At 38.3% G+C, this 15,912-nt stretch overlaps 1 protein-coding gene across 1 annotated transcript in view; it reads left to right on the forward strand.

The window, feature by feature from the left end:
- The first annotated feature begins 1,611 nt into the window (after positions 1-1,611).
- CFTR (CF transmembrane conductance regulator) overlaps positions 1,612-15,912 on the forward strand; it is a 182,189-nt gene continuing 167,888 nt past the window's right edge. The window contains exon 1 of the mRNA XM_049641727.1: positions 1,612-1,799. Within this exon, the coding sequence (XP_049497684.1) occupies positions 1,747-1,799 (53 nt within the window). The 5' untranslated portion in view covers positions 1,612-1,746. The remainder of the gene's footprint in view (positions 1,800-15,912) is intronic.

Genomic DNA, 15,912 nt, shown 5'->3' on the forward strand with positions numbered 1-15,912 from the left:
ATTACTAATGCATTTCAAAATCTGTTATAAAGCAAACAATAGAGTGGGGGTAGGGAAGTGGATCCTGTGAGTTCAATCACATACCTGGGAAAAGTCAATAATGAGGACAGAGCCTCAACTTGTATGTCACAGTGGAGAGATTTGAAGCCAAGGATCACGAGTTAGAAATGCTGAAGTTCTTTCTTGGTATCTAACTTCATGCATTTTTGTTTATCTCTTTACTCCTATTTACTAGTAAAGTATAGAATAATAAAATTTAAATGTTTGTCCAACTCAAAACTTTAAGATAGAAAGGTGACAATGAGATAAATGCAAAGTTGGAGCTATAAAAACCTGAATGCATTCATTACTTTAAATGCCTGTTCCTTTCTGTTACTGTGAAATGCACGTTTTATTTGTATTCTGTTTGGGTGACCACAAATCAACCATGAGGTACTCTACAAGTAAACACCCTTTCCTTAGTTGTAGAGGCAGTAATCAGGTCAAAATGTTTACTTTCATTTGCATTTTTCACTTTAAATTCAAAGTGCCCTTGCTCTTCCACCATAGGATTCAGGACCTAAAAAGTCTTGGCTCTTTAAAACCCATCAGGCAGGCGCGCCGTCCACACAACAAAACGTCGGGGAAGCTAAGGCGCCCACACCTGGGAAAGCTTCGATGCCCTCAGAGAGCCGAAGATGGCGCTTCTGTGAGTCAGCTCGAGGTTAACGCGCTCCTTTCCCTTCAAAGGCCGGATTCCTTTCGGTGTATTAGTCAAGATGTTCTTGCCGACCGAGACTCGGAAATCTATAGGAGGGCGGGTTAGTTTACACACTGTCGATTTGTCATCGTAGTCGCTAGCCCTCAGCAAAGCCTTCCTTCAGAACGCAAGTCCGACTCAGCACTCGGGACAATGAACAAATCGTGAGCGTAAATGACAAAGCGCTCACCTCCCCGCGGGATTTCCACCCCCCCTCCCCCCGGGAGCGCGTCTCCCAGGGGTCTGAGCCGCACTCACAGCTCGCCTAAGCCTGAAACTAACAGCGTGGTTTGCCTCAGGCACTCAAAGGAAGCGCTGAGGTGAACACAGCAGACGCCGCCGCCGCCGAACTTCCCGGGTCTCTGAGGCTGCGTTTCGATACAGGAGAGACACATTCCGTTCCCCCTTCAGAATGCACCTCGCCAGCGCAACCCGAGCCCGGCTAGGCTCTCGGAAGAAGGCTCGGAAGTTGTCGGCCGCACGCCCCGCGTCCCGCGGAACCTGGCGCGGAGGAGGGTGCCGGAGGCTGCCCGGGGGACGGTTCTGCTCCCGTCGGGCGTCGGAGGCCGGACACGGAGGGCGGCCGCGACAGGCCCCCGCTTGCGGGCCGGGCTGGGGCTGGACGGTACGCACGCGGGCCTGGAAGGAGCGCGCGCGAGGGAGCCCGGCTGGGAGAATGGGCCACGGGAGGCGCGGGGCAGCCGAGGAGGGAAGGAGACGAGAAGAAGGAGCGCTCGGGAGCGCAGAAGGTGGAGGAAGCGGCTGGGGCAAATTGGGGGCTGGACCAGGCAGCGCACAGTCTTTAACCTGGGCAGGGGAGGCGGGGGAAGGAGACAAGAAAGGGGAGGTGTGTGGGGTAGCGGTGGGTGGGGGGAGTTGGAAGCAAATGACATCACTGCGGGTCAGAGAAAAAGGGGCGAGCAGCCTGCGCCAGAAGAGTAGGGCGTTTGGCATTAGGAGCTGGAGCCCAGCCTGCCCCAGCAGGGACCCCGACGCGCGCAGAGACCATGCAGAGGTCGCCTCTGGAAAAGGCCAGCGTCCTCTCCAAACTTTTTTTCAGGTGAGGGGGGGTGTCCTGCAGAATTTCGGAAGGACACGTGCCCACGAAAGCAGAGGGCGTGTGTATGGGCTGGGTTTTGGGGAAAGAGGGATAGGTTTTTTGTTTTTGTTTGTTTGAAAGATGCGCTGTCATTCATTGTTTTGGAGGAGAACGTGGATTTTGTGAATAAAATAGAAAACGTTAAGGAGATTAAAGAATGAACTGAAGCCAGTTGTTTGGAAGCAGAGCTTTAGCTTAACTTTGAAGGCTGAACTACTTGCACCTGGAAGTCTACTCTCAAGCCCCCATGTGCTACTGTGCAACTGTTTTCTAAGGTTTTTCTAAGAAATGAATGAGTTAAAAACTTGTTGATAAGAAATACTTAAGTTTGGTCCCTTGTTTCCCCCACTTCATCATGCCTTGGAAACTTAGATGTCTTTTAGCATACATATTGCAAGCGCCATGTTTACTTATAGCAGGTGCGCAGAAAACATTCGTTGACTGAAATTGAACTTTTTTTTTTTTTTTAGGGGAGAAGGGTCAAGTGGGTGATACGAGCTTAAATCAGGTTTTTATTGTTATGACACTGAATAAGTCTAACAAGTGTTTGCCACAATTCCATTATTCTTTTAAGGATGAAGGCAAATCCTTTGAAGTATCTTTCTTAAAAAAGTCAATTCTACAAGTTATACATTTTTAAAGGAGGGGGAGGGTGTTAGAATTATCATGAAAAAGTGAAGCCACGGGACTAGATACTGAAGTTATACCCAACTGACGTGTAATAAATTATACTCTTATCCTACTTGGCAAGTGATGAGCCATAAAAGCTTGCAAACTTCGTCTAGTGATATTTTTAAAAACAGAGTCTAAGTTCAGAGTCTTAGGCAAAGTGTAATTAGATGTAGCATTTTAAATTTGAAGTGTTCTTTGGATACCGTGTCTACTTTGTTCCTGTTATACTGTGTGAATGAATGAATAGGTACAGCTCTCGCGGAATATTACTTGACTCATACTTATCCAATGAATCAGCATACTTAGGTATCAGAAAAGCCAAATATAAATATGCCCATATGTGAGTGTGGGAAAGGAGCTTTCATATCTTTCTATGTTTTATTCTCTGCATGTGCAGTAAGCATGGAGCTCACGTGCTAAGGAAAGGCCATTGGCCATTGAAGTAAAGCACCTTCCTGTGGGCAGGAAAGAAGGACTTTACTCTTTAGAATTACCTTCTGTATTTATGTTTTCAGCACCCTTTGTTACTCCATCTATAAAAAGTAGGATTTATTTTCCTACTACTTACAAAATCAGAATGCTACTTGACATAAACTGTAGACTTTTTAGTAGAGCATATTGAGCAACGTAAGTGCTAATCAGTCTAAAAATGAAGTTTTCAGAAAAATAAATATCCTTTGGATGCTTCTAGGTACTAAGGAACTTTTAATTAGCACATTGTTGATTTAAATTAGATCACTTGATCTACAAAGTATTTTTTTTAATTGATCATCTTATAAATTTTAGTATAGTTTCAAAAAAAAAAACTCTGGTTGATTTGTTTAAAAAATGTATTATAATGGCTACTAAGATTAAGAGCATACTCATTCCTGTTCTCCAAACTATTTCATAATAAATGGCTCTAAGAAGAGGTGTGTTTTAAAAAGTTAAGTTCCTACTATTTATAGGAACTGACAATCACCTAGAATAGCAGTGATTTATAAACTTTCTTCTCAGTTTTAATTCTGAAAGAGTAAGAAATTTATTTTCTGCATTGGGGTAGCTAATAGTGTTTAGTGATCAAGGCGTTAGACTTTAGATTCAGATTGTTTAGATTCTGCTGTGTGACCTGAGGCAAGTCCTTTACCATCTTTGTGTTTGTGTGACTTGACCTTTAAAACTTGGAGACTAAATAGGACCTATGTTATAGGGGTTAATCAGTTGAGAAAATGCATGTAAAGAGCTTAGCCCAGTACATGTTTAGCTATTATCATATTTTTACATTCATTACGATATCAAGTACTTTGTTTATATAAGATCCTCAATGCTTTGTTGAATATAACTTTGTGACACTTTGTAAGAATGGGCCTGAATGAAAATTTAATTTAGGTAAAATCTCATCTAGCATGCCCTTATTAGATATACGTGGAAAAAATCATATTTTTATATCATAAGGCTGTTAAATGTTTTAGAATGTAACTTTCTGAATATGATCCTTTCATTTTCAGAGTCATCAAAGTAAGGTTATGATGGTCTGGGTTATAGGTCATATTAAATTTCTCTTTCATTGTTTAGGTTTTATTATTGAAGAAGCTAATAAAGTTTGGGATAAATTTAAGTACTGTCTTAATTTTGCATGGGCTTTACACCCAGTACAAAATGTGAAAGACATCTGATGTTTTAAGTATCTTGAATTTTAGTCATGGCATCCATACCAGGAGTCTAGATCTATGCTTGAGGAATTGTCAGAGCCCCACAGAATCCAAGTGTACAATGCCACAGATTCTTACGAAACTGAGTGGGGCTCCTGATAAACTCCACAGAGAAGTCTCAAATAAGACCAAAGAATAAATACAGTAATATTAGGATTGAAGGCCAAGAATTACATAAGTCTCAGGTTAATAATAAGATTATTTAAGATACTTTTGTAACAATTAAACACAAATTTATAAGAGGTTTTTAAACAAATAAACTATAATTTACTTTTTAGAATGGGTGTGATGAATCAAAATAGCTACCAGTGAAAACCAAGCTCTTGAATTCTAAACATTCTGCCATTGATCAAAATACTTTTGGATTCTTTTTATGAAATTACCGTTAAAAACAGCAATACAAGTTTCTTCTCATGCGTATATAGTAGCTTCATTACTTTTTAGCCATTATTTCTAGTCATAGCTTCCATTAGGTTAATAGTCCTATTACCCACACCGCTCACTTGAACATGCATGTCAATGACTTGACTATATCTCAAAATCAAGTCCACCCTGAAAGTATAAAGATTCTTCATCATAATTTGCTTTGTTAACAGCCAAGTGCTACTTACGTTTAGGTATCATTCAAAAATATGTATTGCAGGGGCGCCTGGGTGACTCAGTTGGTTAAGCGTCCGACTTCGGCTCAGGTCATGATCTCACGGTCCGTGGGTTCGAGCCCTGCGTCGGGCTCTGTGCTGACAGCTCAGAGCCTGGAGCCTGTTTCAAATTCTGTGTCTCCCTCTCTCTCTGCCCCTCCCCCACTCATGCTCTGTCTCCCTCTGTCTCAAAAATAAACATTAAAAAAATTTTTTTTAAATATGTATTGCAAGACTTAAAGACATTAAGTGCTTTGAGTAACAGAAGCATAATTACAATAAGTTTATAATGAAAGAACCATAAAGAAGACAGTTTTGAAGAGGGCCATACTTGTTTGATTACATAAATTATAGCACATTGTAAAAAAATCCATTACAGTGATTTTATATTTACATTTCATTACTTGTTTGTAAGGCAGATGGGAATCTAAAATTATGGCAGTCATAAATATTTTTGCATTTTGTTGGTGGGTATTCATAGAACTGCTACCAAGAGAGACCAGTTGGCCGCTCAAACAAAGGTCTAGTCCTATCCTGCTCAATACACATGCGTTATCTCAGGTTTGCCTCTCAGACAAAGCTTAGACTATTTGAACCGAAAGAAGTGGATGCATGAAACAAAGGCCAATATGAGATGCCCAATTTCTATTGAGTTGTACATCTGCCATGAAGGCCTAAATGACATGAGCCCATTTAGTCAGTCCACAAATGTCATCCAGGGAGGACAACCCGGGGTTTCCATGTACTTTCTTGGCTTTGTCTCCTGTAGGAACTGAAGGAGAACACTGTTGGAACAGAGGCCCCTTTCCCTTGGACACTGTTGCCTGAACACTGACAAATGTTGACTCCCTACACTTAATCTTCCTTTGTATCTAAACACCTTTTGCTGATCATGTTTTATGATACAGTTCAGATTTTCCAACCTGGGATATGTGTCAATTTTGATTTGTTTAACTTTCAGAATTCTCAGTGTCTCTTTTGCATGATAGGACCAAAATTGTAATTATATGTATTTTAACATATAAAACATATATATATATATATATATATATATATATATATATATATACAATTCAAGTTTCTCTTAGTTAATTTTGCTAGTTTAAAAATTCCTCCTTGGTTTTGAAGTGTATTTCAATAGTTTTTGTATGCTGGTTCAAATTATTGGCACTCTAGGAGTATTCTTATACACATAACACATAGGAGATGGTGTAGCTTTAATGTTCAATTCTTTGTTAAAGAGAGAAGTGGAATCTATTTTTCTTAACTCCTTCATCAATATTTTATGTTTGATGTGACAACCAAAATATCCCTCAGAGCCAACTAATACACTAGGGAAATCATGGTTTTTCAGTTTTACATTTATGTTTTGTGGGAGGAAGTAGGACTTAGTAAGATAATATTCAAGGTATAAATGTTCAAACTTGTTTAAAAGACCCGTAAATGAGCCCCATTCTAACATGTATTATTACTGCTAGTGTTGTCTCACAGGAACCTGTAATTTCAGTGTGATACAGCTATGATATAAGTATAGGATTGCAAAACCGTCAGGGAAGGGTGTTAACTGTTTAGCATGCAGCTATATGTTGTTTGTCATATTTTTAAAAACACCTCTGACTCAGCAGCAATTTTGGCAATTTTGATTCCACTGATTCCTGACGCATCTGTGTAGAGCACTTCCCTGGAACAAAATCCCTGAGATGCAATGAGGTCAAGGGGGGAAAACAGATAATGATGGAGTCTGATCATGGACCTTGACTGAATGTTTAATTTGTAAAATACGTTGGGTACCTTATAACAGAGCAAAACATTACTATTTCAGGTGTTTCTCATCAGCTCTGACGAATTTACCTGGTAGTTGTTTAAGAGGGAAATTAGCATTACAAAGTGCCTTTACTATTGAGCTTTGTGTGAGAAAGGAGCTCAGGCTTCTTTTAGCAAGAAACCTGTAAAAATTCAGTTAGATTGCTTGGTGTGGGGAATGAATGTATTTCTTCTAGACCTCTGAAAGATTTGACTTTCACAGCTGTTTCCAAGTGGCAAGGCTTGTCAAGCTTGCTATTCTCTTTGCAGCTCTATTAGCTTATTACTGTCTTTTAACAGTAATAACTGTCTTTTAACAGTAATAAGTCTTTTAACAGTGACTATTTCAAATTGGAAAGTCCTGGATGTCAGGGCCTTCCATGAGTCGTTTAATATAGCATTCAGACCATTTTAAGACTCTTGCATGTAGTGGTTTAATAAATAGTTCTTTTTTAAAAAAATTGTTAACGTTTATTAATTTTTGAGAGAGAGAGTGCATGCGCACGTGCTGGGGAGGGGCACAGGGAGAAAGGGAGACAGATCTGAAGCAGGCTCCAGGCTCTGAACTGTCAGCATGCGGGGCTCCACGTCACAAACTGCAAGATCAAGACCTGAGCTGAAGTCAGACGCCCAACTGACTGAGCCACCCAGGCACGCCAATAGATAGTTCTTTGTGATGATAATGATTTCACAGCGATCAACCTTGGAGACTTACAGATACTATAGATTGAAGACATTCGGTAGTCTTGTAATGCACCATCATTCTCATAAAAAGGGGTCAATGAAAACAGGGCTGTGGATAGAGTTTTAACACTCCGAATAATTATTCTGTCAGATTTTTCTTGTGTCCCTTTATGGCCAGGACTTAGCCTTTCTGGGGGAACCCTGCTTGCTAGTTCTTTGCTCGTGAGATAAAGTAATGATTTAAAGATCTTATTGTTAGGATTCTCAGCCCTGAAACTGGGCTTTACTCTGATATGATCAGAGAAATCTCCCATAGTTTGCCTCAAGGAGTTGAATCAGTACTTCTTTGAAGGTCATGATTCAGGAGAGCTTGGAGAATGCCCTAATTCATTGATTCACCATCTGGTGTATTCTACACAGGGCATTAATAAAGTTGAGATGGACAAGAAAGAAATTGGTGCTGCCTTTGTGGAATGAAATCTCTGAAACCCAGAGTCTCAATGGCTTATAGAAACACTCTATGGGGCATCTAATCCAGTCTAAAGCTGGTTAAGGAAGTCACTTAGAGAAGTGATTCTTGAATTGACACCTAAACAAGATTATCCAGGGAGGGTGGGGATGGGTTAGGAAAAATGTAAACACAGAAGCAGCAGACTTTGTAGAGGACTGGCAGCAAGAGTGAGCAAGACACCTTCAAAGAATACGGAAACATTCCCTGTGACTGGAGCATAACATGTGTGACAGATTTGTGGGAGATGGGTCTTGAAACTCTAGCAAGGGCCTGGTTCTAAGGGGCTTGGTGAGCTTTGTTTGGGTTTTATCATATTGGAAGTGAAAAGCCATGGATTTCAAGCAGAGGAGTGACATGACTAGTAAAAAGTTGTTGCAGTTTTGCCAAGGAAATGGTGAGCTCTAGGGATAGAAACATGGATTTGAAAGACGTTTGGTGCGTGATGATGACGATTGTGGGTGAGATTGATTTGGAGAAGGCTTGGGGTCGGGGTGGAGGCCAAGTGGACCCTAGGCTTCTCTTTAAGGTTAAAAAGGAAATGATGCATACAGCTCAAGACCAGGTAATAGTTATTTGAAAATATATTAAAAGTGTTTTCTAGCTTGAGGTAAGCAAGATTAAGATGTCTCAGGTGACAGAATGATAAATACTGCCCTCACGCTGTTCAGTAAAGTCCAGGGTGGTGTCCAGGGAAGGATTTGAAGTGGCTGCTTGTTTGGCTTTATTGTGCTATGGAGTCCCCTCGAGAGTGTGTCAGGAGTAATTAGCTGTGTTATGGAAACACACAAGTTAAGATCTACTTAGAAATTCTAGGAGTACCAGGTGGCTCACTCGGTTGAGCATTGGACTTTTGATTTCAGCTCAGGTCATGGTCCCAGGGTTGTAGGATGAAGCCCTGCATCAGGCTCTACGCTAATAGCACATGCTTAGGATTCTCTTTCTCCCTCTCTCTGCCCTTCCCGTGCTCGTGTGTGTGTGTGTGTGTGTGTGTGCACGCTCTCTCTCAAATAAATAAACATTAAAAAAAAAGAAATTCTACTTAAAACTCTCCTACTACCCTGCCCCCTCCAAACCCACCAATGACGTCTGAAGTGCTCTCACCCCACTCCATTCAAATTTCACTCCTTTTGCAGTAGTTTTTACACATCTGATTTCTGTGATCCTAGACATTCAAGAAGGAGGTATGAAAATCTGCTGGGGCTTCAGATATTATCTGCAGTGATGAAATACGTAAGAGCACACCTACTATCATGAAATATTTTTGTGTGTGTGTTAATAAAAGATTCCCATTACTCTGGAAAAGATTAGGTATCATTGTTTCAGGTTAAAACTTTGAGTCTGTTAAAATACACAGAGCTCTCTTTCCTAATACTGCCTACTGAGCTTCCACTAAATTCACACCCACCCCCCAAATGCCTAGTGATGTTCTTAACTTGAAGTTCTTAACTTAAGAGAGGGCCCCACAAAATTTAATCTGGTGCCAGTCAGATCAACATGTGAAAATTAAACCAAAAGGGCAGAATCCCAGAGGCCTGACAGCTGTGTTTAGAAGGAGTTCGAGGCCAGACTTTAGAGCCCAGTGTTGGTTGTGGGAACAAGAAAAGGAAGCCCCTGCTAGTGGGGGTTAGCAGTCCTACTTCTAGAGGCAGCATCCTGGAGAAACTTTATAGAAAGCTTATTTGCACATTTTGTTTATCTTAAACATCTTTGGGAATTCTGGAAAATAAAGCTACAATAACAAAGCTTTACTTTTTCAACCAAAGTTCATTGCTTTACATTAGATCAGGGTTTGGCAAACTTTTTCTGTAAAAGGCCAGATAGCCCACAGCTGTGGGCTGTGTGGTTCTGCCATTGTGTGGGAAAGTAACCAGAGACAATATGCAAACAAACGGGTATGGCTGTGTTTCTATAAAACTTTATTTATGGGCACTGAAATTTGAATTTCATATAGTTTTCACATCACAAAATATTCTTTTTAAAGTCAATTGCAATAAGCTTCAAAATATACAGCTTTAAAATTACTCAAAGATCTAGAAAATGTTTTCAAGGGTCATATGTGATTAACATTATTGTTATTCAGTAATTTAGTAATTTTAAAAAGTGAAACAAACATGCAAAATGGACTTTTCAGAAGAGGAAAATATTAGCTTAACAGCTGTTAGTTAATTTCTCAGAATTGTTTTGTCTTCTAGGAATCTATTGACCATTTCTTCTTTACTTCCTGTTTGCATATGCATCTTTTGATGTGTCCTTCAAGGCCGAGGCTCTTACCCATTTTTTTGGTACCAAGCACCTGTCTGACTCCCTGGCATAATAAATAGGCCCTTAAAATATACTTGTTGAATTGACTAAAACTTAACTAATTCAGTTTAAGGATATAGTGCTAAAATGTGATTTTTGATGGAAATATAAAAACTTGTAGATATGGAACTTAAACTTTGGTATTCTGAAGATAAAATGTCTAATTTTGAATAAAAATATTAGTTTTATCAAGTCCATGTGTTCTGAAGTATAATATAAAATAGGAAAATCTGTTTCTTTCTTATGTAGTTTACAGGACTTTATAGAAAGATTCCGGCTTAGTATAGTAACATTTTTCTTCAGAAGATCAACAATAACCAACTTTGCCATAGATAGACTTTTCCTTCAAAATATTTTTCTCTTCATGTCTTATGTTAGTATTCAGGGTCCCTGATAATTAAATTTTAAACCGGGTTATTAAAATGATTATTTCCAAAGTTTCTTCCTAATTGTATGTACTGCAATTTAGTCTTTTTTTAAAAAAAAAGGCCTTTAATTCATTTAAGTCTTGGACCTCTGAATACATTTTTTTAATAAAATAATAAGTAGGCTGATGAAATATGTATTACCAAAAAGCACGTATACCTTTCAACTCAAAGATAGGGTCGGCTTCTAAAAACTCACATTAGCCTTATTTCTACCCCTTTCACTTAATATATAATAGGGCTACTCTCTTTTATTGATAAAAGTCAATGTATAGCTTGTATATATGCACTGTGAACAAAAGGGCATAAAGCAAATAAATCCCCCATAACGATTTGATTATGGAGTCCATTGGGACCAACATCATTAAAACAGACATTAGGTATTTACATAAATCTGTTAATTCAGAGCATTATATATATATATATATATATACACACACAAAAAGAGAGAGACAGACCAAGAAACAGACTCTTACCAGAGGCGAGGTTGTGGAGGGATGGGTTAAATAGGTGATGGGGACTAAGGAGTGTACTTGTCCTGATGAGCAATGACTAACTGATGTATGGAAGTGTTAGATCACTATATTGTACACTTGAAACTAATATTACATTGTATGCTAACTGGAATTTAAGTAAAAAATATATACATATGTACATGCACCTACACTGAGATCTAAAATTTTATTCACATATTAAAGAGTTTATAAAACTGATGAAATTAAAGATCAGAGGTAGCCATCACAATAGCATTAGAATACATTTCATGTAATGGAATTTTATTAGCTAGAAAGACAGTCAACTATGAAGTGAACTCATTAATGTAAAAGTGGTAAATTTAAAATACATACGTGATTTTCAGTCATTCATTCATGCACAAATGCATGCATTTATTTGACATAAATATTGAGTGTCTAGAGTGTCCCAGGAATATAGTACTTTGAAAACTTAGAACACATATCAAAACTTATTATACATTCTAACTATTCTTCTTGTATTGGAATTTTCATGTTAATATTTTTATTGATAATTTTTTTCACTTTAGAGCACCAAGGCCATGATGCAATGAAGGGAACTTAAGATTTTTATTGATTTATAAAATTGACTGAATAAGGATCATCTCACATAATAAAATAAAGTCAACAATATAATTTCTTGACAAAAATTGTTTGATGTGTTCTTTAAAATTTTAAAAAATATTTCCTGTGAGATATAAAGATAAGATGATTACATTTAGAAATGTATATTGTGTTTAATCCTTGAGCAGAGTCTTTGGATCCGTTGAGGTGTTAACTTGGCAATTTTTTGAACTCTGATTCAATTGTTTTTGCTGTTGCTAAGGGTAGCAACACAACTCATGTTTTTCCCAAGTCGCACTCTGTCACTCCAACCCCTATTACTGCAGAGTAGAGTCAAATTTTGGGATTAGTAGATATGTATAAATTATTATGAAAACACAATGAGCCACCAAATCTGCTTCTGAAAATTTGATCAAAGTTTAGTTATTCTGTTGAAAGGGAAATCTAACTAGAAACAGGATAAATAAATTGTTCAGCTAAATACATATGTTCTCAAAATGAGGAGGCTCTTCATCATTAACAGTATTTCTATAGCTTTCGGGAGGTACATCTCAAACTATGGTCTGCCATCTACCTGCTTTAAAAAAGATTGATATATTATTAAATTAATTATTAATTTAATTAATTTATTAAATTATATATATATATCACATCAAATATGCAGATTCCTAGATCCCACTCCATCCCTACTAAGTCAAAATCCGTGGGAGGGGGCAACCTCATTTTTTTTCAACATTCCAGGTGACTCTTTTTGCCTACTGAAGTCTGTAAACCATTATGTCAGTCTTAGGAAAATGGGTTTAAATGGCCCAACTCCTGCTTCTCAACCTTAGTAAAAGAAAAAAATAAAACAACAAAAACTAGAGTTGAGGACAAATGATAGATTCCACCACATAATCCTACGATGGGGGATTTGGAAGTGAATCCATCTTCTCCCAGTGCTATGAACCTTCTCTCTCCCAACATTCCTCTTTTTCAACCTTAGTGTCCAAGGAAGGGAATTTTGAAAGTTCACCATATTTTTCAGTAAATTAACAATAGAAACACATAGTTTAATGTGTCACAGAATTCAGAATTTCCTCTTCTATAATTCCTGAAATCTGTAGTTTTGTCTTCCAGTACCTCCTGACATTTACTGAGCACTTTCCATGTACCAGGGATTGCCTGTATTACCTCAGTGAGCTCTTCAATTCTAAACAGATTCTACTTGTAAGAAATGTGTGGTTTAGAAAGGTTGTAAAGAGTTTATGCAAGGTCACCTAGCTATTACTAAGCTAATTACTGTGGAGTCAAGATGTGTATTTATATTGGTCTAAATCCAGAACTCTACTCTTTTTTTTTTTTACATTTATTTTTGATGTTTGTTTGTTTGTTTGTTTGAGAGGGAGAGAGAAAGAGATGTGCGAGTAGGGGAGGGGCAGAGAGAGAGGGAAACAGAAGATTCAAAGCCAGCTCTGCACTGAGAGCAGAGAGCCCAATGCAGGACTCAAATTCACAAACCGTGAGATCATGACCTGAGCCAAAGTCTGACGCTTAACCAACTGAGCCACCCAGATGCCCCCAGAATGCTACTCTTAACCAGTGCATCACTAGACTATCCAAAAGTCTAGAATGAAATTGGCGAATGCTATAATTTCACTTAATTTTTAAAATAGATTTTCTTAATTTTCTTGTCTCTGAAATTTATTATTTTTTGATACAAGCATTATAAAAATATTTAAATAATGCATTAGACTCTGTTCTTCTTGGAAGTGCCAGGAACATGCCTTTCCACTGATGCTTTGTTTAGATCCATGTGACAAGCTCCTTGGGGTAGTGGGGAATGAAAAAGAGGATGGGGAGGGGGAGGAAAGGGCATTGTCTTAGGTTAATGAGGCCTTTAAAATTCTAAATGTCCAGTTGAAGAGTGAAAGATGTGGTCGGCCAAAAGCATGCCAATAGCCAACCACTGTTACATGGGAATAGCTCAGTTGTACAAAACCAGACTGCGCTTCTTATCCTGATTTGTTCCATCCAGGTACTAGCCATCACCCTTCTTTTTTTTTTTTCTTTTTTTTTTCTCATTTTCCAAATCCACCTTCCTGTCATTTTCCTTTTCATTAAAACTACTGCTCCAGGCCTTCTGTTGAGTTTTTACATCCACTCTTCCTATTATCGACTTTAGACCTCAGCTGTGTTCTGGGTTCAATGACTTCAGTGTTCCCCTCACCACCACCTACCCTGGGTGGGATCCTGCTGTGATCACCAATTCTTAGATGTTCATCATTTTTGTCATCTTTTTCTCTATGTTTACTCTTATTCTGTACCTTAGGACTGAAGGAAGAGGCAGCATCACATGTCAGATGGTTCTTTCAGTTGATGTTTTGATACTTTGTATATATACAAGTTTTGGATTTTCCTAGTTGCAGTTTTGTTTTGTTTTGTTTTGTTTTTTAAAACATGTTTTCGTTAGTGAATCCCAATTTCCAAATGAAATCTTCCTTGGAACTGCAATATATACAAATAAAAGTGATGATAGAAGACAAGTCTTCCATAAGTACAAAGATATAGTTAACTTCTTACACCCAGATAAGGGCTAAAATGATTACATAACATTTATGCAGTATTTTCTTGGTCCTCTATGTTTGCCTTTTTCACAGTGTTATGTTTCTGAAATTGAGATGCCTCTTATAACTGATGGCAAAGGAAGCTTGTCAGACATCAGGCCCAGGAACGAATTGTAGTATGGAAACTCAGCAATATATTGAAGGTATATATTCCTGTGACCTCAATTGAATTACTTGCACTGGTTGCCCCTCACGGGGTTGACTGTTAACTTAAATTTAGTTTCTTGCTTGAAATTTCTTGAGAAAGATTACTCTGTGATCTAGTTTTGAAAGAAACCGTTAATATTTAGTGTGAAGTTTGTCAACCACTCTAATGAAAGTAGAAGTTGTCCAAGGTCAGCATATCACTGTGCCTTGAAATGATTCTGCCTGTCCTACAGGTGAAGGCATTATGCATGCAGCTTGGCACAGTAACCCTCTTCATAGCTGTGACTTGCCAAGAGTGGGTCAAAAGAAGATTTTTGATCTGAATGTCAAAAAGGGTTAGAAGAAAAATTTAATTATGATAGTAAGGAGAAAGTGGTAGGTTATTGTCTGAATAAGTATATGATATTAAAAGTTTCTTTAAAAACTGTATTTTAATGTAGTGTTTCTTTTTTGGGGAAGGCTAGTACTAAATTGATGAGTTTTTTAAAAAATTGTTTATTTATTTTGAGAGAGTGAGAGAAAGGAAGGGGCAGGGAGAGAGGGAGAGAGAGAGGATCCCAAGCAGGCTCTGTGCTGTCAGTGCAGAGCCTGATGCAGGGCTTGAACCCATGAACTGTGAGATCATGACTTGAGCTGAAACCAAGAATTGGACACTTAACCAACTGAGCCACCCAGGCACCTCAGTGGTGAATTTTATACTCAATGTCACCATATAGATGTGTAAGCAGAATAAAGTATTATAAAACCACGATGATACCTTGTGTGGCCTGTTATCATTCCCTGGAAATTGCACAATTCTATTCTGGGATGATACCTTGCGTGAGCAGGTATGCCAGAGATGTGGTGAGTTGTTAACTGAGCTTGGCCCACATGTGTTTGCAGTGACATGCTCACTTACGCAGTGTGGAAATAACCAATGACAGATTGTAATATTTTTCAATGTGTGCAAAGAGATGTCAGGGAAACCTTTCCTATAAAGTGGACACTAAGTCAGCTTGGCTGTCCAGGAAAATGTTTTGGTGAATCCAGTATACTAAAATTGTCATATAATACAGTATAATATGAAAATATGTGACATTTTTAGTTTCTATTTTTAAAATAGTAAAACACTTAAAAATATTGACATCTCAAATCAAAAGCTGGTGAAATCCTTGAAGTATCTCTAGGGAATACTAGATGGTGAGGCCAGTCTGAAAACCACTCAGCTAGTGTTTCCCCCAAGGTGGTTGTTCTTGACCTTCCTTGAGTTCCTTAGTTCATCCACTCTATACTCTGAGAAGATAGTCTCACATTCTATTTGGTATCTAATCCTCATTGTCAGCCCTTAGATGGCAATATATAGTGGGAGAAGCATGTACTTTGGAATCAGACAAACCTGGCTGGAATCCTTACTTTGTGACTTATTAACAGTGTGATCTTGGGCAATTTACTTAACTTCCAATGCTCATCAGTACAATCAGTTATCCTCATTTAACACACCTCAGCATTATTATGATATCTAACATTCATTGAATTGAATG

The sequence above is a fragment of the Panthera uncia genome, chromosome A2, assembly GCF_023721935.1.
Source record: "Panthera uncia isolate 11264 chromosome A2, Puncia_PCG_1.0, whole genome shotgun sequence".
Classification (NCBI taxonomy): domain Eukaryota; kingdom Metazoa; phylum Chordata; class Mammalia; order Carnivora; family Felidae; genus Panthera; species Panthera uncia.